General features: G+C 41.7%; 1 protein-coding gene across 1 annotated transcript; it reads right to left on the bottom strand.

Annotated features, from left to right (window-relative positions):
- tstd3 (thiosulfate sulfurtransferase like domain containing 3) lies at positions 1-27,126 on the bottom strand. The gene is made up of 4 exons (XM_078542314.1): positions 26,993-27,126; positions 19,703-19,879; positions 4,329-4,488; positions 1-811 (listed from the first exon to the last, which is right to left on the bottom strand). The coding sequence occupies exons 1-4, from the start codon at positions 27,099-27,101 to the stop codon at positions 745-747; spliced, it is 513 nt and encodes a 170-aa protein (XP_078398440.1). The 5' UTR covers positions 27,102-27,126; the 3' UTR covers positions 1-744.
- Between the last annotated feature and the right edge of the window lie 28 nt (positions 27,127-27,154).

Below are 27,154 nucleotides of genomic sequence, written 5' to 3'. Positions count from 1 at the left end.
TAAAAGCTCAAATCCCTATGAAACAAGAGCCTCCTGAACATGGGACAGATTTATCAAATGTGTGCAAAACAGTACATCACAAAAATTATACATGCAGTGACGCTGCCAGGATTACTTTCAACATATAAAGTACAACAGGTTGTTACAGAAGATCTAGATAATAGGGGAAAAAACATTAATTCCGCATGAACCAAAGTTTTACTTTTCTATTTTCAGAGACTTCAGTTTCAAAATATTATGTTTACTAGTTGTGCCTTAATACACAGGTGTAACAACTTTAAAGTTGTAATTCCATAATACAGTATATGCTTAACACTGCACAAGGTGGGTTTGAGATTGAATCTCAGCTGTTGTGGTAAAAATTGCTTTAATACAGATTTGACTTAATTTAAAAAACAGTAAATATGATGAATTTAATTATTCCAAAAGAATACTCATGGTAAAACTGATCATTTTATCAGCTACACCACCATAAACATTGCTAGAGTTACTCATGTCATCTGAAGCACTGAGCGAACGAACAAAACAATGTAAAGTTTCACAATCGCAAATATAGAAAAACATTCAATTTTTAAGCTAAAGTGAAGAAAAGCTCAAGTATTAAAGAGTGCAGATTTAATATTCCTGAGTAGTGATCACGATGTAGCAAGAACCTTTTGCAATAAAGATAATTTATATTCTATTTTTAGATATATTTCTTCAAATGCTTTGGGAAAATATTCCAGAACAATCTTTTAGAACAGTTTAATGTTGCTTCTCAGAAAATTCACGTTTCACCCATTCTTCCCAACCACCAGGGAAATGTAGAGCTCTGAAACAAAAAAATAGCAATTAGCTCTTTCATCATCTTGTGGTAACAGAGCGGTATGAATTTATATTTTCACCAATAAATACTTGGACTAGTACAAAGTAAAGCTACATCAAATTGTCTCAAAGCACTTCATATACTGAATTGTTTTTGGAGTACAGGAATTCTGGAACTGAATTAAAGATAATTATTTGCTTTCATTCAACGGGAGTATTGCATCTAGCTCTGGGTGCCACACTTTAGGAAAGATGTGAAGGCATTTAGAGGGTTCAGAAAAGATTCATGAGAATAGCTCCATGGATGAGGAACGTAGTTATGTAGATGGATTGGAGAAGTTTGGACTGTTTTCCTTCGAGAAAAGAAGGTTGAGAGATTTGATAGAGGTACTCAAAATCATGAGGGGTCTGGACAGATTAGATAGGGAAAAACTTCCCACTGGTGGAAGGATCAAGAATAAGAGGGCACAAATTTAAGATGATTGGAAAAAGAAGCAACAGAGGCATGAGAATTTTCTTTTGTGCAGTGAGTAATTAAGTTCTAGAATGCACTGCCTAAGTGGTGAAGGCAGATTCAATCGGGGCATTCAAGAGGGAATTTAACTATTTTCTGAAAAGGAAGCATGTGCAGGTTTACAGTGAGAAGGCCGGGGAATGGCACTAGTGAAATCACTCAGAGCCAGAACAGACAAGATGGGCCGAATAGTCTCCTGCACTGTAACAATTCTGTAATTCTTATTAAAGAATGACATTTCACAGAGATGTGGAAGCTAATGCATATTTCCTGAAAACACATTACATCTTCTAATGGCAAAAAACAGCAGAAGGCACTGGATACTGCAAAGACTATGGGCCCTGTCAATATTCCAGCAGTACTGAATACTTGTACTCTAGAACTGGCTGCATCCCTAGCCAAGCTGTTCCAAACAATGTGGAAAATTGCTCAGGTGTGGCTTGTTCACAAAAAGCAGGACAAATCCAACCCAGCCAATTACCACCCCATCAATCTACTCTTGATCATCAGTGAAATGATGGAAGGTGTTATCGACAGTGCTATCAAGCAACACTTACTCAGCAATGACCTGCTCTCTGATGCTCAATTTGGGTTTCGCCAGGGCCACTCAGCTCCTGACTTCATTACAGCCTTGGTCCAAACATGGATAAGGGCTGAACTCCAGAGGCCGGGAAAGAGTGGCTGCCCTTGAATCAAGGCAGCATTTGACCAAGTGTGACATCAAGGAGCTCTAGCAAAACTGAAGCCAATAGGAATCAGGGGGAAAACTCTCCACTGGTTGCAGTCATGCCTAGCACAAAGGATCTCAGTCCCAGCAGGAGTAGGCCATTTGGCTCATTGAGTCTGCTCCACCATTCGATGAGATCATTGCTGACTTGATAATCCTCAACTCCACTTTCCTGCGTTTTTCCCATAGCCCTTGATTCCCATGCTACAGGAGCTCCTCAGGGTAGTGTCCTTGGCCCAGCCATCTTCAGCTGCTTCCTCAGTGATCTTCCCCCCCATCACAAGGGTCAGAAGTGGGGATGTCTGTTGATCATTGCGCAATGTTCAGTACCACTTGTGACTCCTCAGATACTGAAGCAGTTTGCTATACACAGCAAGACCTGGACAACCATCATGGCTGGGCTAAGTGACAAGTAATATTCATGCCATACAATGACCATCTCCAAACAAGAGAGAATCTAACCATCCTCCCATGACATTCCATGGCATTACTATCACTGAATTTTCCACTATCAACATTCTGGTGGTTACCATTGACCAGAAACTGAACTGGACCAGGCTTATAAATACTATGGCTACAAAAGCTGGTTAGAAACTTGGAATTCTGCAGCAAGTAACTCACCTCCTGACTGCCCAAAGCCTGTCGATTATTATCTACAAAGCACAAGGCAGGAATGTGATGAAATAACCTCCACTTGCCTTAATGACAGCAGCTCCAACAACCACACAAAAAGCAAAACACCATCCAGAACAAAGCAGCCCGTTTGATTTGTATCGCATCCACCACAGATTCACAGTAGCAGCAGTGGGTACCATGTACAAGATGCACTGCAGCAACTCACCAAGATCCTTTCCAAACCTACAACCTCTACCAACTAGAAGGACAAGTGCAGCAGATGCATGGGAACACCACCAACTACAAGTTCCCCTCCAAGCCACTCAGCATCCTAATTTGGGATTATTTCGACATTCCTTCACTGTCACTGGGTCAAAATCCTGGAACACTTTCCCAACAGCAATGTGGGAGGGGGTACCTGATTCAGATGGACTGTAGCAGTTGGAGAAGGCGGTTCACCATTACCTTCTCATGGGCAATTAGGGATGAGGCCCACATCCCGTGAAAGAATAAAGAAAAACTTGAATAGTTAAATATATATGGACTTTCACAAAACAAAATAGCACACAACAGTCTTTAAATTAAATGTAATGGCACAATGCATTAAGTTAAATATAGGTAAATGAATAGTCACATGATTGCGGGTGGAAAGCAAAGTTGGACTAGAAGGATGTGGTGAATGATGTTCATTGGGATCTGTTGGGGCCAATTGCTCCAACTCTCAATTACTATATAAATAAATGATCAGATTTAGGGATTGATGATTATTAAAATTTGCTGATTACACCAAATTGGAGGGCAGGGGAAATTGTAACAAGGACTATGAAAACTGTTGGAGGAGAATACAGGTTCGGAGGATTATCAGATAGGTTGTCGTTGCAGTTCAATGTAGAAGAATATGAATTAATGCATTATAGAAAAACTGAAAAAATACTCATCAAGCAGTAAGATTTTAAATGGGGTAGAGGCATCTTGGAACGTAGATACTCAGGTCAAAGGTGGCAGGCCAAGTTGAGGCTGCCATAAAAAGGCAAACTGACTGCATGGATCTGAAATTAAGGACGCAAACAAGAGCTTTGGCTGCAGTTGGGAGTACTGCAATTTGGACTTCCATTACAACATCAAAACAATTGAAAAACTACAGCATAGATTCACCAGAGTTACCAGGCTTTATGGGTTACAGATTTGAAGAGACTCGGGAGGTTAGAAATTTTTTTCTACCAGAGCTGAGAAGGCTTAGTGGCCTAATAGAAGTCTTCAACATTTTGAAGAACTATAATAACATAAATGACCAGTCAGATGGTAAGAGGAAACACATTTAAGAGTCACAATAAATTAAAGTGAAGGTCAGAATATAAAATCTTGAGTGGTTAGACATTGTTTTCTTTGCTGTTGTTGAAACAGGATATTGTTTGCAATGAAGAAAGAAATACAAAGTATGGAGAAAGCATGAGAATGGGATTACGACTAAGTGGTTTTCATGGAAAAAAAATGCTGGCAAACTGGACAGGATAGGAAAATGGTCTTTTTCTTGTTCAATGACAGTATGAATCCAGCCTCATTTCATTATGCAGATATGATTCACTTCTGACCAGCAGTTTCACTTGGGTAACTGAAAAATTGATCAGATACAAAAGTAACATGATACTTTATGGTGTCAGTGCTCACCTACTGTAGCCCATTGATACAGCAGCAGCTAAAGCCTTCTTGCTCCTGACTCCTGCCAAACATGAAAACACGATTTTGTCGGATCTGGACGGCATCTTCCCATCGTATGCTTTCATAAATTTGCTGGGATTCAACTTCAAGGCTTGCTCCACTTGTCCCACTTTGGATAAATGGAAAAACAAATCAGTGCAATCCTTATTTAAACAGTTCCACCAATGGTACTTATTATAAAGATGGGTAATAGTATTTGTTTTTTAAAAACATGGTCACAGATCCAAAAGAACACAATCTTTTGCCACTCTCCTTTATTGTGGCTCTTATAGGTTAAGTGATGTTTTTATATGGCAGTTTTAGTTTTACACATGGAACTGTAGTAATATATAAATCCAGTTACAAAATAGCACTATACACTAAAAACACTGCCATTAAGGTTGCACCCTTATAAGTCAAATTTGCAGTATCCGAACGCAAATATCACTCTTCTAACCATCAGGAATATGCAGTTGAATAGCTTGAACTTCACCACGTTTACAAACTTGAATAATTTCCATGTTTATTGGTTTCCATGTTTATTGCTGAAATTTTGTCTCCTACTCATGAAAGGACCAGGGAAGATTATTCCAGAGGCAAGTTTATTTACAGCTTTTTCTTTCCATTTATCATTTATTTCCCCCCATTCATTCATGGGATGTGGGCATGCTGGCAAAAGCAACATTTATTGCCCATCTCCAATTGTCCATGAACCACTACTTAACGAGAGGGAGTTCCAGAATTTTGACTCAATGACAGTGAAAGAACAATGATTTGGTTCCAGGTCAGGCTAGGAGTGAAGCTAGCAGGCAGTGGTGTTCCCTTGTGGCTGCTGCCCTTGTTTTTCTCAGTGGCAGAGGTCATGGGTCTGGAAGGAGATTTCACTAAAATGTAATAATCTGGTTTTACAGGATATCCTGTTTTTATCTTTGTTATGAAAGTGTGTGTGTTTTTGGTACAGTGATGACAAGATTTTATCCTCTGAAAATTGGTAAACATGCACCATTTCATTTAAAAATTATGGTTCCCACGCTCAATGCTTGAAACGGAGTTAAAATGGTACAAAACATTGTTTTTGCTTAAATTACTAATTTTTATATATCCACTTCCTTATATATTTTACACAATAGGAAGTCTAGCTCTCTGGAGCTCAGATTCAGCTGTATCAAAACCAGGGTGCAAGTTCTGGAATTCCCCCTCTAAACCAGTCCACCTCACTTTCCTCCTTTGAAACATTCTTTAAAGCCTATCTCTTTGATCATGCTTTTGGTCATCCACCCTAGTCTCATATGGCTTGGTGTCAGACTTTGCTTGATAACACTCATGTGAAGCACCTTGGGGTATTTCAAGACATTAAAGGCAATGTATTTATACAAGATGTTGTTCAATGGGCAGCCTAAAGTTACATAGAAATGTGATCCTCCACATGCAAATTTGTGCAACTTCCATTTACAAAGTGAAATGCTCAAAGATGTCTGCACAGGAGTGCTGTGTTTGGCTGTAGCAGAGAGCCTCAGTTGGAGATTGGTGACTGAGGGAGTTTAAGGGTTAAATTCTATCTAAAGTCTAGTGTTTCTTTAATTTAGCAATTAACTAAATGTTGCGGTTAGGGTTGGAAAAAGGTGAGTTTTAGTACAGCCTCAAAAAGGACTCATACAGGCTTTGCTTGCAGCTGAAACTAGTTAATTAGATAACTGGCTTAATCAGGTTTTCAGAGGCTAGGTTCAGAGAATATAAAAGTAAGCTATTTTGTAATGACGACTTTGTCTGCACTGGAGTGCTGTGTTTGGCTTCAGTAGAATGCTTCAGTTGGAGTTTGGTGAGAAGGGAGGAGGTGATCCTTTTTCTACCTTTCCTCAGAGAAGAGTGGTGGTCTTAGTAAGTAGAAACTGGTGAGTACATTAGAAAAGTGTAACATTTTTAAAGTTCCTATACTTGGATTTAACTGAAAAGTGCCAGGAATAAAGGAAATTTGGTGCCAATACAATAAAGTAATATAAATACTCCAAATTAGAATAAAGTTAATGTAAGGGAAGTAGAGTTAAGGCACAGCAAGGCAGCTTAGTCAAGTGGAATGTGTCCTGTAATATGTGCAAAGTCATGGACAGTACCGGTGTCCTAGGCGACCACATGTGCAGGAAGTGCTGCCAACTGCAGAAACTTGAGCTCCAGGTGTCAGAGCTCGAGTGGTGACTGGAGTCACTGTGGTGCAGCCGTAAGGCTGAGAGCTACGTGGATAGCACGTTCAAAGAGGTGATCACACTGCAACTTAAGGGCCTGGAGACAGAGGGAATGGGTGACCACCAGGCAGTCCAAGAGAAGTAGGTAGGTAGTGTAGGAATCTCCTGGGGTCCTACTCACAAATCGGTTTTCCATTTTGGAAGCTGGCGAGGATGCTGGTTCCTCAGAGGAGTGCAGTCAGAGCCAAACTTGTGGCACTACGTGTGGCTTGGCTGTACAGGAGGGGAGGAAGAAGAAAGGGAGGGCTATAGTGATAGGGCCTTCATCGGTTAGGGGAACAGACAGGCGTTTCTGTGGCCGTAGACATGACTCCAGAATGATATGTTGCCTCTCTGGTGCCAGGGTCAAGGATGTCAGAGCGGTTGCAGAACATTCTTCTGGGGGAGGGTGATCAGCCAGAGGTCATGGTCCACATTGGGACCAATGACTTAGGCAGGAAGGGAGATGTGGTCCTACAATCAGAATTTAGGGAGTTAGGTAGAAAATTAGCAAGCAGGACCTCTAATGTAGTAATCTCTGGATTGCTCTCAGTGCCACGTGCCACTGAGTACAAAGATAGGAGCATAAGGCAAATGAATGCGTGGCTGGAAAGATGGTGCAGGAGGGAGGGCTTGAGATTCCTGGGACAGGCTCTGGGGGAGATGGCACCTGTACAAGCCGGACGGGCTGCGTCTAAACAGAGCTGGGCCTGAGTTCCTTGCGGGGCGTTTTGCTAGTGGTGTTGGGAGGGCTTTAAGCTAATTCGGCAGGGTTGTAGGAATGAATAAAAAATATTAGAGGATACCAGGGTGCACAAAATACTGGGAGTGGCAGATAACACAAGTGCAGAGAATAGTAAGTTAATAGGTAAAGTTGGGGTAAGAGAGAAAGTAACAATCTAAATCAGGGTTACTATGCATGTAGGTGAACGTACGGATTATAATAAGATTGAGGAGTTACAGGGAAATCAGAGATGCAGGCATTATAGATTAGTTATAATGGGGGACTTTAATTACCCCAAATCTGGACTGGGACAGTGGTAGTGTAAAGGGCGGAGAGGGGCAAAAGTTCCTAGATTGTGTTCAGGAGAATTTTCTACAGCAGCATGTGTCCAATCCAACAAGAAAAGACGTACTGTTGTACCTGGTTCTTGGAAATAAGGTGGGCCAAGTAGATCAAGTGTCAGTGGGAGAACATTTAGGAGACAGTGATCATTGTGTTGTACGTTTTAGGATGATTGAAAAGGATGATAGGCAATCCAGAGTAGAATAATTAACTGGACAAGAGCTGACTTCGATGGGGCAGAGCTGGGCCAGACAGACTGGAACAAAAGATTGGCAGGAAAAACTGTAGCCCAACCTTCAAAAAAGAATTGGTTCGGGCACAGTCAAGGTATATTCCATCGAAAGGGAAAGGCAGGGCAAACAAATCCAGAGCTCCCTGGACAAAAAGGGAGTTTGAATTAAGATAAAGAAGGAAAAATACGCTTATGACAGGTGTCAAGTAGAAAAGAACCAAGCTGAATACTGGTTCAGAGAAGTGAAGCAATTAAGAGAAGAGGGATTATGAGAAAAGACTGGGGTAAGGGAGAAAGTAACAATCTAAACCAGGGTTACTATGCATGTATGTGAATGTACGGAGTATAATAAGATTGGGGAGTTACAGGGAAATCAGAGATGCAGGCATTATAGAGTAGTTATAATGGGGAACTTTAATTACCCGAATGTGGGCTGGGACGGTGGTAGTGTAAAGGGCGGAGAGGGGCATAAGTTCCCAGATTGTGTTCAGGAGAATTTTCTACAGCAGTATGCGTCCAACATAAAGGGAAGTCCAAAGTCTTCTGTAGGCATATACATAGTAAAAGGGTGGTAAAAGGAGGAGTAGGGCTGATTAGAGACCTAAAAGGGAATTTACACATGGACAGAGGGGCCATGGCTGAGGTATTAAATGAATACTTTGCATGTGTCTTCACCAAGGAGGTAGATGTTGCCCAAGCCATGGTGACAGACGAGGAAACTCGTCACTAGAAGGGTTCAAAATTGATAAGAAGGATGTGTTGAATAGACTCTCGGTACTTAAAAGTTGACAAGGCACTGGGACCGGATCAGATGCATCCAAGGATATTGAAGGTAATGAGGAGTAGAAATTGCAGAGGCACTGGCCATAATCTTTCAGTCTTCCCTAAACTCAGGGGTGGTGCCAGAGGACTGGAGAATTGCAAACATTATGTTCTTGTTCAAAAAAAGTTATGAAGATAAGCCCAGCAATTACAGACCAGTCAGTTTAATTTCAGTGGTGGGCAAGATTTTAGAAACAATTATTCGGGATAAAATTAGTCATGGGTTGATAAGGAAGAACCAGCATGGATTTCTAAAGGGGAAATCACGTTTAATTAACTTATAGAGTTTATTGAAAAGGTAACAGAAAAGGTCGATGAGGGTAACGCTGTTGATGTGGTGTACATGGACTTTGGAAAGGCACTTGACACAGTGCCACACAACTGACTTGAGAAAAGTTATTGCTCATGGAATAAAAGGGACAGTAGCAACATGGATACAAAATTGACTGAAAAATAGGAAGCAGAGAGTAACGTCAATGGATATTTTTTGGGATGGAGGAAGATTTGTAGCGGAGTTCCCAAGGGGTCAGTATTGGGACACTTGCTTTTCCTGATATATATTAATGATCTAGATCTTGGTGCACAGGGGACAATTTCAAAGTTTGTGGATGATACGAAGCTTGGGAGTGTTGTGAACTGCGAGGAGGACGGTGTGGAACTTCAAGAGGACATAGATAAGTTGGTGGAGTGGGCAGATAAGTGGCAGAGGAAGTTCAACGCGGAGAAGTGTGAGGTGATGCATTTTGGTTGGAAGAACATAGCCAGACAATATAAAATAAGGGGTGGAATTCTGAAGGGGGAGCAGGAGCAGAAAGACTTGGGTGTACATGTGCATAGATCATTGAAGGTGGCAGGACAGGTGGAGAGAGCAGCTAATAAAGCATATAGTATCCTGGGCTTTATTAATAGGGGCATAGAGTACAAGAGCAGGGAGGTTATGCTGAATTTATATAAGACTCTCGTTAGACCTCAGCTGGAATGTTGCGTACAGTTCTGGGCACCATATTATAGGAAGGATGTGAACACATTGGAGAGAGTACAGAAGAGATTTACAGGAATGGACCCAGGGATGAGAAACTTTAGCTATGAGGATAAATTGGAGAAGTCGGGACTGTTTTCCTTGGGGAGGAGAAGGCCGAGAGGAGACTTGATAGAAGTTTTCAAAATCATGAGGGGGCTGGACAGTAGATAGGGAGAAGCTGTCCCTAATCATAAAAGGATCAAGAACGAGAGGGCACAGATTTAAAGTGATTTACAAAAGAAGCAAATGTGACGTGAGAAAAAACTGTTTCACACAAGTGGTTAGGGTTTTTACTTAGTTCTGTTGAAGGGTCATTCGGACTCGAAACGTTAACTGTGTTCCTCTCCGCAGATGCTGCCAGACCTGCTGAGTTTTTCCAGGTATTTTTGTTTTTGTTTTGGATTTCCAGCAACCGCGGTTTTTTGCTTTTACCTTAGTGTTTAATTGACTGCCACTTCTCTTCAAGGAATGCCCACCTTGAAGAAGTATTGCTCTTCTCTCCGACAGGATTTTTGTATCTCTCTTTTGCCTTGCTCACCTTCATTGCTTTCCATTTCTCTCCTGGTGTTTGACAAGGTGTTTACTAAATCCCACTTTCACCACCTTCAACACCTCTTTGACCTTTTGTCTGTGACATCTTTTGGTTATCTCCACCTATCACTGGCCCATTCCAATGAGAAAGAAAAACTCCCAAGGTGAGGGCCCACCATCCATGGTTAACTAAAAAGTTAAAGACAGTATCAAACTTAAAGAAAAAGCATATAATTATTCAGATGGGTGGCAGGTCAGAAGATTGGAAAAAATATTAAGAACAGCAAAGAATGACAAAAGGCTTAATAAGGAAGGAAAAATTAGAGTATGAGAGAAAGCTAGCTAGTAATATAAAGACGGATAGTAAGAGTTTCTATAGATATTTAAATAAGAAAGTTAACAAAGTGAGTGTTGGTCCTATAGAGAGTGCGTCTGGGGAATTGACAATGGAAAGTAGGAGATGGTGGACAAATTAGAAGTATTTTGCTTCGGTCCTCACTATAGAGGACACAAATAACATCCCGGAAATAGCTGTAAATTAGGAAACGGAAGGGAGGGAGGAACTCGGGAAAATTACAATCACCAGGGAAGTGGTACTGAGCAAATTGTTGGGGCTGTGGGCTGACGAATCCCCAGGTCGGGATCGACTTTGCCCTAAGGTCTTGAAAGAAGTGGCTAGTGAGATAGTTGATGCACTGGTTTTAATTTTCCAAAATTCCCTAAATTCAGGGAAGGTTCCATTAGATTGGAAAATAGCAAATATAACTCCTTTATTCAAAAAGGGAGGGAGACAGAAAGCGGGAAACTATAGGCCAATTAGCCTAAGTCTGTCTCAGGGAAAATGTTAGCAGTTGTTAAAGATGTTATAACAGGACACTTAGAAAAATTCGAGGCAATCAGGCAGAGTCAACATGGATTTGTAAAAGGGAAATCATGTTTAACCAATTTATTGGAGTTCTTTGAAGGAGTCACATGTGCTGTGGATAAAGGGGAACTGGTGTATGTACTACCTTAGATTTCCAGAAGGCATTTGATAAAGTGCCACATCAAAGGTTATTGCAGAAAATAAAAGCTCAATGTGTAGAGGGTAACATATTGACATGGATAGAAGATTAGCTAGCTAACAGGAAGCAGAGTTGGCATAAATGGATCTTTTTCTGGTTGGCAGGATGTGGTGTGCCACAGGGATCAGTGCTGGGGCCTCAATTTTTTACAATTTATATAAATGACTTGGATGAAGGGACCAAAGGAATAGTTGCTAAATTTGCTGACGATATAAAGATAGGTAGGAAAGTAAATTGTAAAGAGGATGTAAGGAGGCTGCAAAGTGACATAGATGAGACATAAGTGAGTGGGCAAAGATCTGGCAGATGGAGTATAATATGGGCAAATGTGAAATCGTTCATTTTGGCAGGAAGAATAAAAAGGAAGCTTATTATCTAAATGGTGAGAGATTGCAGAGCTCTGAGATTCAGAGGGATCTGGGTGTCCTAGTGCATGAATCACAAAAGGTCAGTATGCAGGTACAGCGGATAATTAGGAAAGCTAATGAAGGTTATTTATTGTGAGGGGAATTGATTACAAAAGTAAGGAGGTTATGCTTCAGTTATACAGGGCACTGTTAAGACCACATCTGGAGTACTGTGTATCGTTCTGGTCTTCTTTAAAGAAAGATGTAAATTCAGTAGCAGTTCAAAGAAGGTCTACTAGACTAATACCAGGAATGGGTGAGTTGTCTTATGGGGAAAGGTTGGACTGGTTAGGCTTGTATCCACTGGAATTTAGAAGAGTGAGAGGCGACTTAATTGAAACCTTTAAGATCCTGAGGGGTCTTGACAGGGTGGATGCAGAGAGGATGTTTCTTCTTGTGAGAGAATCTAGAACTAGCGGGTCACCATTTAAAAATAAGGGGTCACTCATTTAAGACAGATGAGAAATTTTCTCTCTCAGGGTTGCGAGTCTTTGCTTCCCCTGCGTTTTGAAGAAGAGAGTTCTAGAGTCTTTGAATATTTTTAAGACAGAGCTAGATGGATTCTTGATTAACAAGGGGGTGAAAGGATTATTGGGGGTAAGCAGGAATGTGGGGTTGAGGTTACATTCAGATCAGCAATGATCTTATTGAATGACAGAGCGGGGCCAAGTGGCCTACTCCTGCTCCTAATTTGTATGTTTGTATATACCTCAGTCACCACCACTTTTAATACCCTAGGATGAAGTCCATCAGGACTGGAGATTTGTCAACCTGCAGCTCCGTCAGTTTTCTCAGTACTGCTTCCCTAGTGATTGCAACTTCACCAAGTTCCCCTCTCCCTTCCACCTCTTGATTTACAGCAATTATTGGAATTTTTTTTGTATCCTCTATAGTGAAGACAGAAGCAAAGTATTTGTTCATTTCATCCACCATTTGCTTATTATCTACTATTAACTCTCCATTGCTCCTCTAGAGAGTGACAACACTCACTTTACTTTTTTCCTTTTTAAATACCTGTATACTCTTGCTATACCTGCCTTTACATTTCTAGCTAGCTTCCTAATAGTCTAATATAAGGGGCAGAGAGTACAAATCTGTCACAGTCGGTTTATCATTTCCCATATTAATGCCTGTCTCTCTTGCCTTGTCACTACTCTTTGGTTTACCACATCTTCTCAAATTTGATCCCTTGGCCCCATTATTCAGTTTAAAACCCTTTCTACTTCCCTCGTTAGTCAGCTTGTGAGGACACCAGCCCCAGCACAGTTCAGGTGTAGACCAACCCAATGGTACAGATCCTACTTTCCCCAATACTGGTGCCAGTGCCCCACAAACTGGAACCCACTTCTCCCAGACCAGTCTTTGAGCCACACATTAATTTCTCTAATCTTATTTGTCCTATGCCAATTTGCATGTGGCTCAGGTGGTAATCTAGAAATTATTACCTTTTGGAGGTTCTGCTTCTTAATTTGGTGCCTTGCTCATTATACTGACTGTGCAGAGCATCCTTCCTCATCCTGCCTATGTTGTTGGTACCTACATGGACCACGGCCACTGGATCCTCCCCCTCTCACTGCAGGTTCCTCTCCAACCCTGAGCAGATGGCCCGAACCCTGGCACCGGGCAAGCAACAAAGCTGTCTGGACCCTCACTCTTTGCTACAGAGAACAGTGTCAATCCTCCTTACTATTCTCTCCCCTACTACTACTACTACAACATTCCTTTTTGCTCCCCCCACTTGGATGGCTTCCTGTACCACAGTTTGCTCATCCACCCTGCAGTCTCCACTTTCACCCAAACAAGCTGAGAGAGCCTCAAACCTGTTGGACAATTGCAGTGGCTCACACTCCTGCCCTCTGGGTCCCCTTACCTGTCTCACTTGCACTCTCACCCTCCTTTCCCTGGCCACATCAGAAGACATCCTAAGCAGTGTGACTGCCTCCTGGTATAAAGCATCCAGGTAACTTTCCCACTCCTTGATGTGTCGCAGAGTGTGCAGCTCAGCCTCCAGCTCAATAACTCTGAACCGAAGTTTCTTAAGCCGCAAACACTTACTGCAGATGTAGTAGATAGGTAGATGTGTTGGTGTTAATTTTCCAAAATTCCCTAAATCCTGAAAAGATTCCATCAGACTGGAAATTAACAAATATAACCTCCCTATTCAAGAAGGGAAGGAGGCAGGAAACAGGTAACTATAGGTCAGTTAGCTTGGCATCTGTAGTGGAGAAAGCATTAGAGTTGATCATTGAGGTTATAGCTGGGCACTTAGAAAAGCTTAAGGTAATCAGGAAAAGTCAGCATAGTTTTGTGAAAGGGAAATAGTGTTTAACCAATTTATTGGAATTCTTTGAAGGAGTAATGTGTGCTGTGGATAAAGGGGAGCCTGTAGACTTGCTCAACTTGGATTTCCAGAAGGCACTTGATAAGGTGCCACATCAAAGGTTATTGCGGAAAATAGAAGCTCATGATGTAGGGGGTAACATATTAGCGTAGATAGAAGATTGGCTGGCTGGCAGGGTGTGCCGAGTGAAGTCCTGCAGGTATCCGTGCTGGGGCCTCAACATTTTACAATTTATATTAAATGACTTAGATGAGGGGAATGAAGACATGGTAGCTAAATTTGCAGATGACACAATGATAGGTAGGAAAGTATGCTGTGAAGAGGTTAGAGTCATAGTCATAGAGGTATACAGCATGGAAAAAGGCCCTTCGGCCCATCGAGTCTGCGCCGGTCAAACAAGTACCTAACTATTCTAATCCCATTTTTCAGCACTAGGCCCATAGCCTTGTTTGCCATGGCATCGCAAGTGCACATCCAAATACTACTTATAAGTTGAGGGTTTCTGCCTCTACCACCCTTTCAGGCAGTGAGTTCCAGATTCCCACCACCCTCTGGGTGAAAAAATTCTTCGTCATATTCCCTCTAAACCTCCTGCCCCTTACCTTAAATCTATGCCCCCTGGTTATTGATCCCACACCAAGGGGAAAAGTTCCTTCCTGTCTACCCTATCTATGCCCCTCAATTTTATACAGCTCAATCATGTCCCCCCTCAATCTCCTCTGTTCCAGGGAAAATAACCCCAGTCTATCCAATCTCTCCTCATAACTAAAACTCTCCAGTCCAGGCAACATCCTGGTAAATCTCCTCTGCATGCTCTCTAATGCAATCACAGCCTTCCTATAATGCAGATTCCAGAACTGCACGCAATACTCTAGCTGGCCTAACCAGCATTTTATACAGTTCCAGCATAACCTCCCTACTCGTATATTCTATGCCTCGGCTAATAAAGGCAAGTGTCCCATATGCCTTCTCAACCACCTTATCTATCTGTCCTGCTACCTTAAGAGACCAGTGTATATATACACCAAGGTCCCTCTGATCCTCGGTACTTCCCAGGGTCCTACCATTCATCGTATATTCCAGTGCCTTGTTTGTCCTGCCTGAGTGCATCACATCACACTTATCCAGATTAAATTCCATGTGCCAGTGATCAGCCCATCTATCTGACCAGCCCATAACAAGGTTGCAGATGTAAATAGATAGGTTGACGAGTGGGCAGAAATCTGGCAGGTGGAGTATAATGTGGGAAAATGTGAAGTTGTTCACTTTGGCAGGAAGAATAAAAAAGCACAATACTACTTAAAAGGGAGAATTCCAAAATGCAGAGGGATCTAGGTGTTCTAGTCCATGAGTCACAAGAAGTTAGTTTACAGGTACAGGAAGTAATTAAGAAGGCTAATGGAATGCTATCCTTTATTAAGAGAGGAATTGAACATAAAAATAAGGATGTTATGCTTCAGTTATACAGGGCATTGGTGAGACTGCATCTCTAATAGTGTGCGCAATTTTGGTCTCCTTTAGGAAGGATGTAAATGCATTGGAAGGGGTTTACTAGATTGATACCTGGAATGAACAGGTTGTCCTATGAACAAAGGTTAGGCAAACTGGGCTTGTTTCCACTGGAGTTTAGAAGAGTGAGGGGTGACTTGTTTGAAGTACAAAATATCCTGAATGGTATTGACAAGGTAGATATGAGGATGTTTCCCTCTTGTGGGTGAGTCCAGAACAAGGGGCACTGTTTTAAAATTAGGTATTTATCTTTTAGGACAGAGGAGGAGAATTTTTTTCTGAGGTCTGTGCAACTTTGGAACTCTCTGGCTCAGGCGGTGGAGGCAGGGTTACTGAATATTTTTAAGGCGGAGGTAGATAAGATTCCTGTTATGCAAGAGAATCAAAGGTTATCTGGGGTAGATGGGAATGTGGAATTCTAAACACAACCGGATCAGCCATGATCTTGTCGAACGACAGAGCAGGCTGGAGAGGCCTGAATGGCCTTCTGCTACTATTTTATATGTTCATATTACATGCTTTTGAAGGTCAAGTGCTGATCCAATTTCTTCATCATCTCTGCTTCCACCACTCTCGTGGGCAGTGAGTTCCACACTATTACCACTCGCTGTGTAACAAAGTTCTTCCTCGCGTTCCCCCTGCATCTTTAGCCCAAAACCTTAAGTCTGTGTTCCCTAGTCCTTGAACCATCAGCTGATGGGAACAGCTTTTCTGTCTACCTTACCTAAACCTACCATAATCTTGCACATCGCTATCAAATCTTCCCTCAATCTCTGTTTCTCCAAGGAGCACAATCCCAGCTTCTCTGGCCTAACCTTGTAGCTAAAGTCCTTCATCCCTGGAATCTTTCTGATAAATCTCCTCTGCACCCACTCGACCCTCACATCCTTCCAAAAGTAAGGTGACCAGAACTGGATGCAATACTGTAGTTGTGGCCTAAACAGAGCTTTATACAAGTTCAGCATAACTTGCCTGATTTTGTACTCAATAGCTCTATTTATGAAGCCCAAAATCCCACATGTTTTGCTAACAACTCCTATGTACATAACACCCCCCTCCCCTGCAGGTCCCTCTGTCCCTGTGCAATCTTTAGAACTGTAGAGCTGCAAAACAGTCTCTCAGCAAGTGACAGTGCAATGTAACATCTGACTGGGTATTTGATGGCTAGTGGATTGGAAATGTTGCATGAGGTGTTGCCCAATGCAGGAGACATTTTCCCGACTGTAGCAGGATGTGGTAGTCAAGTTCAGTGCAGCAGACAGGCAGAGGAGGAGGAAGCATACAGAACCAGGCAAGGTAATAATGTTGAACAATGCCATGTAGCTCGTCCATGGCCAAGATTAAATGTCATCAAAGCTATTCCATATGTGGTTCTCAATCATACTCAGCTTTCACATAATCTTACAGTTATAGATTCTCACATATAACACGTTCAAATTATAACTTACAACTAAATGACTAGACTTACTGATATTTTTTCAGAGAATTACACATCAAATCACTATAACAATCTAGCTGCATAACGTAGGGCCACTTACTAATATCCAGGAAAGGTTACATGGTGGTCACTGTACATGCGCCTTCAACATACATCATTTCAAGAACACTTACAAGGTGAAATTAAACAAGGGAGTAATCCTAAACTGGAGGTCACAGAAATCATAAATACACAACTCACCACTCAGTTGGAGGTCATCATACTGGATATTCTTTCACATAAAAAGACAGAAAAAGTAGGGCAATCTCAGCCCAGTCAACCCTGCAAAGCGCTAACCAACATTTGGTGACTAGTGCCAAAGTTTGGAGAACTGCCCAACAAACTAGTCAAGTAACAGCTTGACAGTCATACTTGCATAATCATATCCGTCAACCAACATCTTATTCATTTTCATTACCATCTCTGGGTATGTCCTGTTGCACTAGGGAAATCAGGTGAAGAAAACATTTCAACAGTTACCACCTACCACAATCTACACGGCACCCCACCTCCCTCTAACCCCTGCTGCAACTCAAGTGGCAAACTCTCCTTGATGAACAGCATTTGCAGGACGTTCCGAGGGAAGAAAAGACAAAAATGTATTCTGGGGGTGGGGGAATTCAAAATGGCTCTGCATTACTACCACTGACTGAGCTGGTTGAGTTCTGAAGAATATAGCTGCCAGTATTAGGTTATAACAAAAATTATAGGAGGAAGTGGTCTATTTGTCTTTGTCTTCAGCAACCTTCCTATCGCAAATGCAACTGTCCACGAGAACACTGGTAGGACTGACCACACCACAATCCATGTGAATGCAAAATCTTGTCTCCACTTGAGATTACCTCCATTGTGTAGTGCTATTCTACCACTTGCCAATTGGGACAGGCTGAGGGTAAATTTAAGAACCCAAAACTTACCATCCATGAGGTTCTGTGGGCTATCAGCAGCAGCAGAATTGTACACCATTACAATCTGCAATATCATGGCAGTTCACAAACCTCATCATTATTAGCTGAATATATCCTGCTGCTTTTCATGTTTAGCAATGACAATGAGGATGAAATTGCCTATATTTTGCCTTGAAATGCTTCCAAACAAATAGCCAGTTTACAGAATCACGGAGTGCAGAAGAGGCCCTTCGGCCCATTGAGTCTGCATCGACACGTGAGAAACACCTGACCTACCTACCTAATCCCATTTACCAGCACTTAGCCCATAGCCTTGAATGTTATGATGTGCCAAGTGCTCATCCAGGTACTTTTTAAAGGATGTGAGGCAACCCGCCTCCATCACCCTCCCAGGCAGTGCATTCCAGACCATTACCACCCTCTGGGTAAAATTTTTCCTCACATCTCCCCTAAACCTCCTGCAATATCCTTGAACTTATGTCCCCTTGGGACTGACCCTTCAACTAAGGGGAACAGCTACTCTCTATCCACCCTGTCCATGCCACTCATAATCTTGTACACCTCAATCAGGTCGCCCCTCAGTCTTCTCTGCTCCAAGGAAAACAACCCAAGTCTATCTAACCTCTCTTCATAACTTAAATGTTTCATCCCAGGCAACATCCTGCTGAATCTCCTCTGCACCCCCTCCAGCGCAATCACATCCTCCCTATAATGTGGCGACCAGAACTGCACACAGTCCTCCAGCTGTGGCCTCATCAAGGTTCTATACAACTCCAACATGACCTCCCTACTTTTATAATCTATGCTATATTGCTATAAAGGCAAGTGACCCATATGCCTTTTTCACCACCCCACTAACATGCCCCTCCACCTTCAGAGATCTATGGACACACATGCCAAGGTCCCTTTGTTCCTCAGAACTTCCTAGTGTCATGCCATTCATTGAATACTTCCTTATCAAATTACTCCTTCCAAAGTGTATCACTTCACACTTTTCACCAGTTTAGAAGGCATCAAGAGTCAGTGTGCAATGAAAGTCACATGTATACACGTATGGGTGGCTGACTCTCTAAGCAAATCAATTTCGGTTTTGTGACGATGCAGACTGAATTTTATTCCACAACTTGTTATGGTGGAATGCAAACTCAATCTCTAGGTTGCTAATTTACTAGGCAAATGTGGCATTTTTTCTCATCCTTCTAGAACATCAGCTCTACCATTTTCCCATTAATTTTGTTGCTTCCTAAATGCTGCAGCCTATTCCTGATGTTGATCACCTTCCACAAAAAGAAATACTTGATCACGCCAATCTTCAACATGTACCAATGAATATGGGCTCTCTTTTCCTGGTCCATACACTTCTGAAAAGAATTGTGTTAAATTCATCCTAGCTATTCTGTTATGTATCTTATAATCTCCCTGGGAGGTCCCCTCAGAGTTATGTTTTCAAGACTGAAGAACCCTAGCTTATCAAATTATTCTGACACTTATTTTTCTTTCACACTCTCTAGGGCCTGCATGACCCACTTATGTCCCACTGACCACAGCTGTACACAGCACTCTAGGTACAGACTGGGCAGGGCACAATAAGGCTCCAGCATTAGTTGTGGGGTCCAAATTCAAGCAATTTGGCAACATAATTCAGAGTCCTATTTGTTTCATAATTGCCTAACACTAGTGCAATAGTTTAAAACTTACAGTACACCAGAGGGTAGATTATATCCAAACCCATAAAAAATATACTCACGTGGTACATTTATAGATCCAGGAATCTGTCCATATTCCCTGATCTCCCAGGGTTCTCTAACATCGATCACAACTGTATTTGATTTGAGCAACTGTTTTAATTCCTGGTAGGTGACAGATTCAGAGGGAGCTGTACAAACACTCCGGTAGCTGCTGGATTGACTTAGGTAAAATGGAGCTGTATATAAAAATGAAATATTAAAAGTTTAAAGTTATGAAAATCTGACAAGTTTTTTTTTTAGATATTTTTATATCTATTACAGGGATTTTGATACAAAATGGAAGCATGAATACCATTAAGTGATTTAACCATACAATAATTAATAATTTCAATTTCTATGACAGTGAGTAGTATGTAATGTAATATCTCACAGTAAAAGATGCCTTTACCATCATATGACTAAAGTATATGCTTAAATCATGTTACTTAAAGACTCTTCATTACATTGCTCAAGGAAACATAGGTGCATAGGAACTTACAATTTGTGTGAAAATAAAGTTTTAGTAGAGTTAGTGATATGTTGGTATATACAATAAAATCATAATCACAATTTTGTTAAAGTTTATAAATGTCACCTAATGTATTTTCTGGGGTGGGTGGTTGTAAAGGTGGTCAAAATGCTTTGCTTGACCAAGGCCAGGTGCTTCCAACCATCCACCCACCCCCCACCTCAAACCAAGGGAGAAAACACCATCACGCTGCAGAAACTGGTCTTCTGATTTGGCAAAATTCTCTCAAAAGAAGTTTCCTCCTTAATCAGCACTGTGCACATTTCATGGGCCCTTTAAATTTCTCTGGTTATTCAAGATTATAAGAAATCTGTGTTTCACTATGTGATAGGAATTGTTGTAGGACACTCCTTTAAAATGTTCAGGGCTGCATATGCTTGTTTGTGTTACTTCTCTCCACTCTACTGCATACTGGGCATAAAATTTCATTAAAACATTCATCGTATAAGATAAATTGCAATTCTGAAAACATTACTGTGTATCAATAACATGAAATGCAGATAACTGTCGCTAAAACTAATGCTAGTGGAAAACTGTCTACATATCAAATACAATGGCAGTGAAAGTATTTCCTCTGCTTGGTGAGTTAATAACAAGAGGACACAAAATGTAGGATTACTTATATTAAAAAAAACAATTGCATTTTTACAGAACCTTTCACGACCTCGGGAAATTCCAAAGCTCTTTACAGATAAGGAAGCACTTTTTGAAGTGCAGTCACTGTTGTAAAGTAGGAAACGTTGCAGCCAATGTGTGCACAGCAATTATCAATGACCATATAATCTGTTCTCATGATTTTGATTGAGGGAAAAATATTGGATAGAACACCAGATATAACGCCCCCACTCTTCTTCAAAATAGTATCATTGGATCTTTTACATCCACCTGGAAGGCCAAGGGTTTGTATGCTTATTTATAATTGTAACAACGTGGACATCGATAATGTTACAATGGTTAATGGCACCAAAGGTGGCCCAGAACCACACTACTGATGTGTAATTTAATAGCTGTGAATTAGGATTCGGATTGTTTTGAATTAAAGTTCGGCTACAGTTAGGGGTTAAGATTAGGGATAAAAATTAGAAATTAAGACTAGGGGTTGGGGCTTTAGTGCTAGGGTTAGAATCAATATTAGCTGTGTATTGTTAGCGGGAACTATTAATGACAACACCGCAGGCACCAGTTGCACCTTTTTTAATTAGATTGCTAAGGGACACTGGGTGTCAAGAAGTGCAAGTGCTCCCGATAAGTGGGAACCACAAAAATATTATCTAACCAGATCTAATCAAACTAACAAAGGCTTAAATCAACATCCACCCATTTGAACACCTTCTCCTGGTGTGGGTCGCGGTGGTAGTAAGCTGAGCAGGGCTGACCACACTTCCTTCCTCAGCCAGAGTCCAGCTCTTCCTGGGGGATTCCCAGGCATTCCTAGGTCAGCCGAGAGATGTAATCCCTCCATCGTGTCTTGGGTCGGCCTCGAGGTCTCCGCCCTGTGGGCCATGCCCTGTTCAGTTCCAGCAGGAGCCTACCGGGGGCATCCTTATCAGATGCCCAAACCACCTCAATTGGACCCTCTTGATCCGGAGGAGCTGTGACTTCTCCGAGGCTCTCCTAGATTGTTGAACTCCTCACCCTGTCCTGGAGAGTACGCCCAGCAACCCTGTGGAGAAACCTCATTTCCGCTGCTTGTACCCACAATCTTATCCTTTCGGTCATTACCCATAGCTCATAACCATAAACGAGGATGGGGATGTAGATCAACCGTAAACCAAGAAATCTGTCCTAAAACATTTTGAAACTTCAATTGTGGAATGAATGCTTTGCAGTGCCCAAAGGTCATAGAAGATTCATAGTGTATTCATGCCCCTTACTTCAAAGTAATGTTCTGCATTTCCTTTACCATCCTGACGAACATCTTGTACAGCGCCTCCTGGATGTCTCCAAGTTACTTTGATTCTCTATCCCATAATTGCTTCCTACTCTGTTCCAATGAAGTCCAAATACAAACTTGAGGCATAACACCTCATTTCTACTGGGCACTTTAAAGCATCGAAGTTAACAACTTTCAAACTTAACCACAGCTTCTATTTGCTTTCGAACAAGTGTTCCTTATGAAGTAAAAGCAAAATACTGCGGATGCTGGAAATTTGAAACAAAAACTGAAAATGCTGGAAAAACTCAGCAGGTCTGGCAGCATCTGTGGAGAGAGACAGGGTTAACTTTTCAAGTCCGTATGAAGGCTCTGAAGAAGGATCATAGAGACTTGAAACGTTAACTCTGTTTCTCTCTCCACAGATGCTGCCAGACCTGCTGAGTCTTTCCAGCATTTTTCTGTTTTTGTTGCTCATTATGAAGGATGGCTGCGCCAGAACCACTGGGAGTGGAGGAGATCAGACTGGTGCTTGAGATCGAGATCTCCTATTAGTAGTACAAAGCCAGAGGGCGGTCCACACCCCTGGGGTCTATTGCCTGTTACACTTCCAGGCCACTGTGGATTTCTCATCTGACCAGGTTTTCCATGCTTCCCTGCTATTATGATGTAACCATTTATACCTCCTTTGGACCCATTTTTTTTAGCCTCATTATCACAAGCTTAACCTTGCACCATCACTTTTGTCATTGCTAGGAAATAGAGAGTTTAAGTTATATTAGTATTTGTGGGTGTTTGCAATGAGTTTTAGTTTTAACGTTCAAGTTTGATTTGTATTTCTGTATCTGTGTTAAGAAAAGGTCAAGTTGAGTTTTAGTTTCGCTTTAAAAGGTGCCTGCATTTTTAATGAGAGTTTACAACTGTAAGAGAAGTTAAGCAAATACAAGAGTAGAAAAACTGGGCTGTTGCCTAGCAACAGGGGTCCAGAAAGGCAGGCCCCTCCCACAGACACACACAGAAGAAAATAGAAACAGCAGTTTTTGAAAACAGCTGCCAGGCAGGAGCAGCCTAGAAGGCTCCAAGCCAGTTCCGAGCTAAAGTTGGTTGAAAGTAGCTGCCAGGGAGAGAGTGGAGAAAAAGGTAGATAGCCAGTCCCAAGCTAAAGAAAGTCCCCAAGAATCCAGGGGAGTGGAATTGGAGAAAGTTCCAAGACCATCTTCTGGCCAAAGGAAGGACAGGGTCCTGGAAAAGGTCATGTTCTGCGGAAGGGAAAGAAAGGAGCAGCAAGAAAGGCTCCAAGCTTAAAGAGATAAAAGCTTGTGAAAAGTCAAAGTCCAAAGAGACAACTCGAGGTCTGTAACTCTTTGCTATGGGGAAGTGAAGCAGTGGTGTACTGTTGACAGCGAGAATAGATCTGTCCCAGATAAATTGGACTCAAAGATTGGCAGGCAAAACTGCAAGTAAACAATGGGCTGCCATTAAAGGAGATAGTTCAGGTACAGGCAAGGTACATTCCCATGATGGGGGAAAAGGTAGGGCAAACAAAACCAGAGCTTGCTGGATGACAAGAGTGAGATGCTGCCCAAGTCACAGTGAAAGAGAAGATATTTGAGATAGTTGATGGGCTAAAAAGTGAGGAGGCATTAGATATTTGTTAGGAGAGAAACTAGGAGTAGTAGTGCATTTACTAGGAAGTTAGCACTTGTGTAGGACTTTGCTAGTTGATGTAATTGTCACAGGTTGAGGATTGCCATAAGAATCCTGTATTAGGGGTAAAGGTAATTGCCTTTAAGACAGAGTGAATATTCTTTGTTAGGAAGCTGCTTTCAGCTTGGAGGTGGTAGACTGGAAAACTAGAGCTGAAGTCTTAAAGCTGAAAAGGGGTTTGTATGCATGTTAGAATTAAGTTGACTAAGTTAAAATCTTAAAGGACATTGGAGTCAAGAGCAGGAGGAACCAAGAAAAAGAGAAAACCCAGAAGTCCTGGAATCCACAAAGACAGACCAACATGTGTTGAACTTGTGTCTCATGCCATAACTCGACTAATGGAACGTTAAGTATTAATCTTTGTTGCTCAATAAACCACGTTAGTTTGCATTCTAAATTAGTGCCTGTCCTTTTTGCCAATTAGTCTTTGACAAGAATTTTCTTACTATGGGGTTTAGTATAGAGATTAAATCCCAACAAAAGTTTTGCCAGCAAAGTTAAAGCCTGGGTAATGAAAGGAACAGTAGCAGTATGGATATGAATTTGGCTGAGCAACCGGAAACAGACACCTAGAATACTGTGAACAGTTTTGGTCCCCTTTATCTAAGGAAAGTTATGCTGGCATTGGAGGCCGTCCAGAGAAGGTTCACTGGGTTGATCCTGGGTATGGAGGGATTTTCTTATGAGAGGTTGAGTAGGTTGGACCTGTACTTGTTGGAGTTTAGGAGAATGAAAGGCAACCTTATTGAAATATAAAAGATAGGGGGCTTGACAGGGTACGTGCTGAGAGGTTGTCTCTGCTGGCGGAAGAGTCTAGGACCACAGGGCATAATCTCAGAGTAAAAGGGCACCCATTTAAGACAGGAGGAGGAATTTCTTGTGGAATTCTTTACCACAGAGTGCTGTAGAGGCTGGGTCATAAGTATATTCAAGGCTGAGACAGACAGATTTTTAGTCAGTAAGGGAATCAAAGGTTATGGGGAAAAGGCAGGAAAGTGGAGTTGAGGATTATCAGATCGCCATGATCTCATTGAATGGCAGAGCAGACTCAATGGGCCAAATGGCCTACTTCTGCTCCTACATCTTATGGTCATAAACAGAGAACAGTGGTTTTTCCAGACTGGAGGAAGATATATAGCAAGACCCCTGAGGGGTTTGTGTTAGGGCATTCGCTTTACTTGATATATTAATGACCTAGGCTTGGTATACAAGGCACAATTTAAAAATTTGCAGATGACACAAAACTTGATAGTATTGTGAGGATGATGGTTATAAACTTCAAGCAGACACAAACTAGCTGGTGGAATGGGCAGACAAATGGCAGGTGAAATTTAATGCAAAGAAGTGTGAAGTGATTCATTCTGTAGGAAGAATGAGCAGAAGCAACATAAATGAAAGGGTACAAATCTAAAAGGGTGTGCAGGAGCAGAGGGATCTGTGGGTATAAGCGCACAAATTATTAAAGATGTCATGGCAGGTTGATAAAACTGTTAAAAGGCATAAGAGTCCTGGACTTTAAATAGAGTACAAAAGCAAGGAGGTTATGATAAACCTGTACAAAACTGAAACAAAATTACCTGGAAAAACTCAGCAGGTCTGGCAGCATCTGCAGAGAGGAGCACAGTTAATGTTTCGAGTCCGAATGACCCTTCAACAGAACAAACTTCAACCTTCAACTGTACAAAACTGGTTTGACCTCAACTGGAGTAGTGCCCAATTCTGGGCACCATACCTTAGGAAGGATACAAAGGAGGGTGCAAAAAAGATTCACAAGAATGGTTCCATGGATAAGGAATTTCAGTTATGTGGATAGATTGGAGAAATTGGGGCTGTTCTCCTTGGAGAAGGTTAAGAGGAGATTTGATAGAAGTATTCAAGATGATGAGGGGTCTGGACAGAGTTGATAGAGAGAAATTCTCTCATTAGCAGAAGGGTCGAGAACCACAGGAAATAGATTTAAGGTGAATGGCAAAAATAGTAATGGCGACATTAAGAAAAATGCTTTTACACACCAAGTGGTTAGATCTGGAATACACTGCCCGAGTATGATGGATGCTGATTCAATTTAGGCCATCAAAGAGAACTGAATAATTATCTGAAAAAAGAACATTTTCAGGGTTACAGGGAAAGGTGGAGGAGTGGGACAAGGTATTCTTGCTGAGAACCAGCACAGGCACAATGGGCCAAATGGCTTCCTTCCGTATTGTAACCATTCTATGAAAAGATTCCACAAACAGCAATGTGATGGAGTAGATAATGTGTTTTTAGCAAGGCTGGTGTAGGAAATTAATATTCCAGAATATTAGAGAACTTCTGCTCTTCACAATAATGTCAAGGGCTTGTTTATGGCCACGAGAGGGTATATGGGATATCGGTTTAGGCAGCTGTATTCAACACGCAGCCTTTGGGTCATACCTTTGTCTTTCCTCGCTGACCTTTTCGCTCATTCACTTCCTCCCTTTCACCGCCCCCCTCTCTCAAGCCTTCGTTCATAGGTTCAGGAGAGGGAAGTAGTGAGCAGTGGGAAGTAAGTAGAAAGAGTTAACAAGTTAGTATACACTTATATAATCTGTTTTACATAGAAGAAATAAATCATTAAGTATTTTTAAAATTCTACTTGTGGCCCTAGCAAAATTTTCCAATATCCCAATTGGCCCTCACTATTTTCCTAATGAATACCACTAGTTAAAGATGGGACCTCCGCCAGTGTAGCACTCCCTGAGCACTGCACTGGGAGTATCAGCCTGGTTAGTGTGTTCAAGTCTCCAGGGTGAATGCACAAACTTCCGACTCAAGAGTTGAGAAAGATATTCACTAAGTCACAGCTAAAACATTTCCCAGTGCCGAAAACAAAGAGATCCACTTGAAACAATTCTGTTTCTCTCTACGCGGATGCTGCCGATCCTGAGAACCATATTAGAACTATTTCTCATAGTATGTGCATACACGTGTGTGTATTTTTACAATGTGCATGTGTAAAAATGCACACTTCACACAAGTGAAATTTACAAAATTATTGTTAAGCATTAACCACTACTGCCATCATCGTATTTAAACATATATATCATACACCAGCATTAACATTAAGCTGAATTGAGTGTTATTTTGCAGAATTCGTAGTACTTTACTTTCGGTGATGCTCAAGTTTATGGCCCGGCCTCTCCCGAGCTCCAGGCGATTCCTGGACCGCTTCTCACTCACCCCAAGAGAGCGGCCGTTGGTTTCGCTCCTGTCGGCAGAACTCTGCAGCCGAACCCCGGCTCACCGTCCGCAAGAGCAGCGCCGAGACGAAGCCCAATACACGGGACATGCTGCAAAACCAAAACACTCCGAGTCCTGGGACAAGCTTCCAAAATTAACCGT

Source organism: Cetorhinus maximus, chromosome 5 (genome assembly GCF_964194155.1).
Source record: "Cetorhinus maximus chromosome 5, sCetMax3.hap1.1, whole genome shotgun sequence".
In the NCBI taxonomy this organism is placed as follows: Eukaryota; Metazoa; Chordata; class Chondrichthyes; order Lamniformes; family Cetorhinidae; genus Cetorhinus; species Cetorhinus maximus.
The sequence above is the reverse complement of the archived record's forward strand: the minus strand, read 5'-3'. Positions and strand labels throughout refer to the sequence as shown.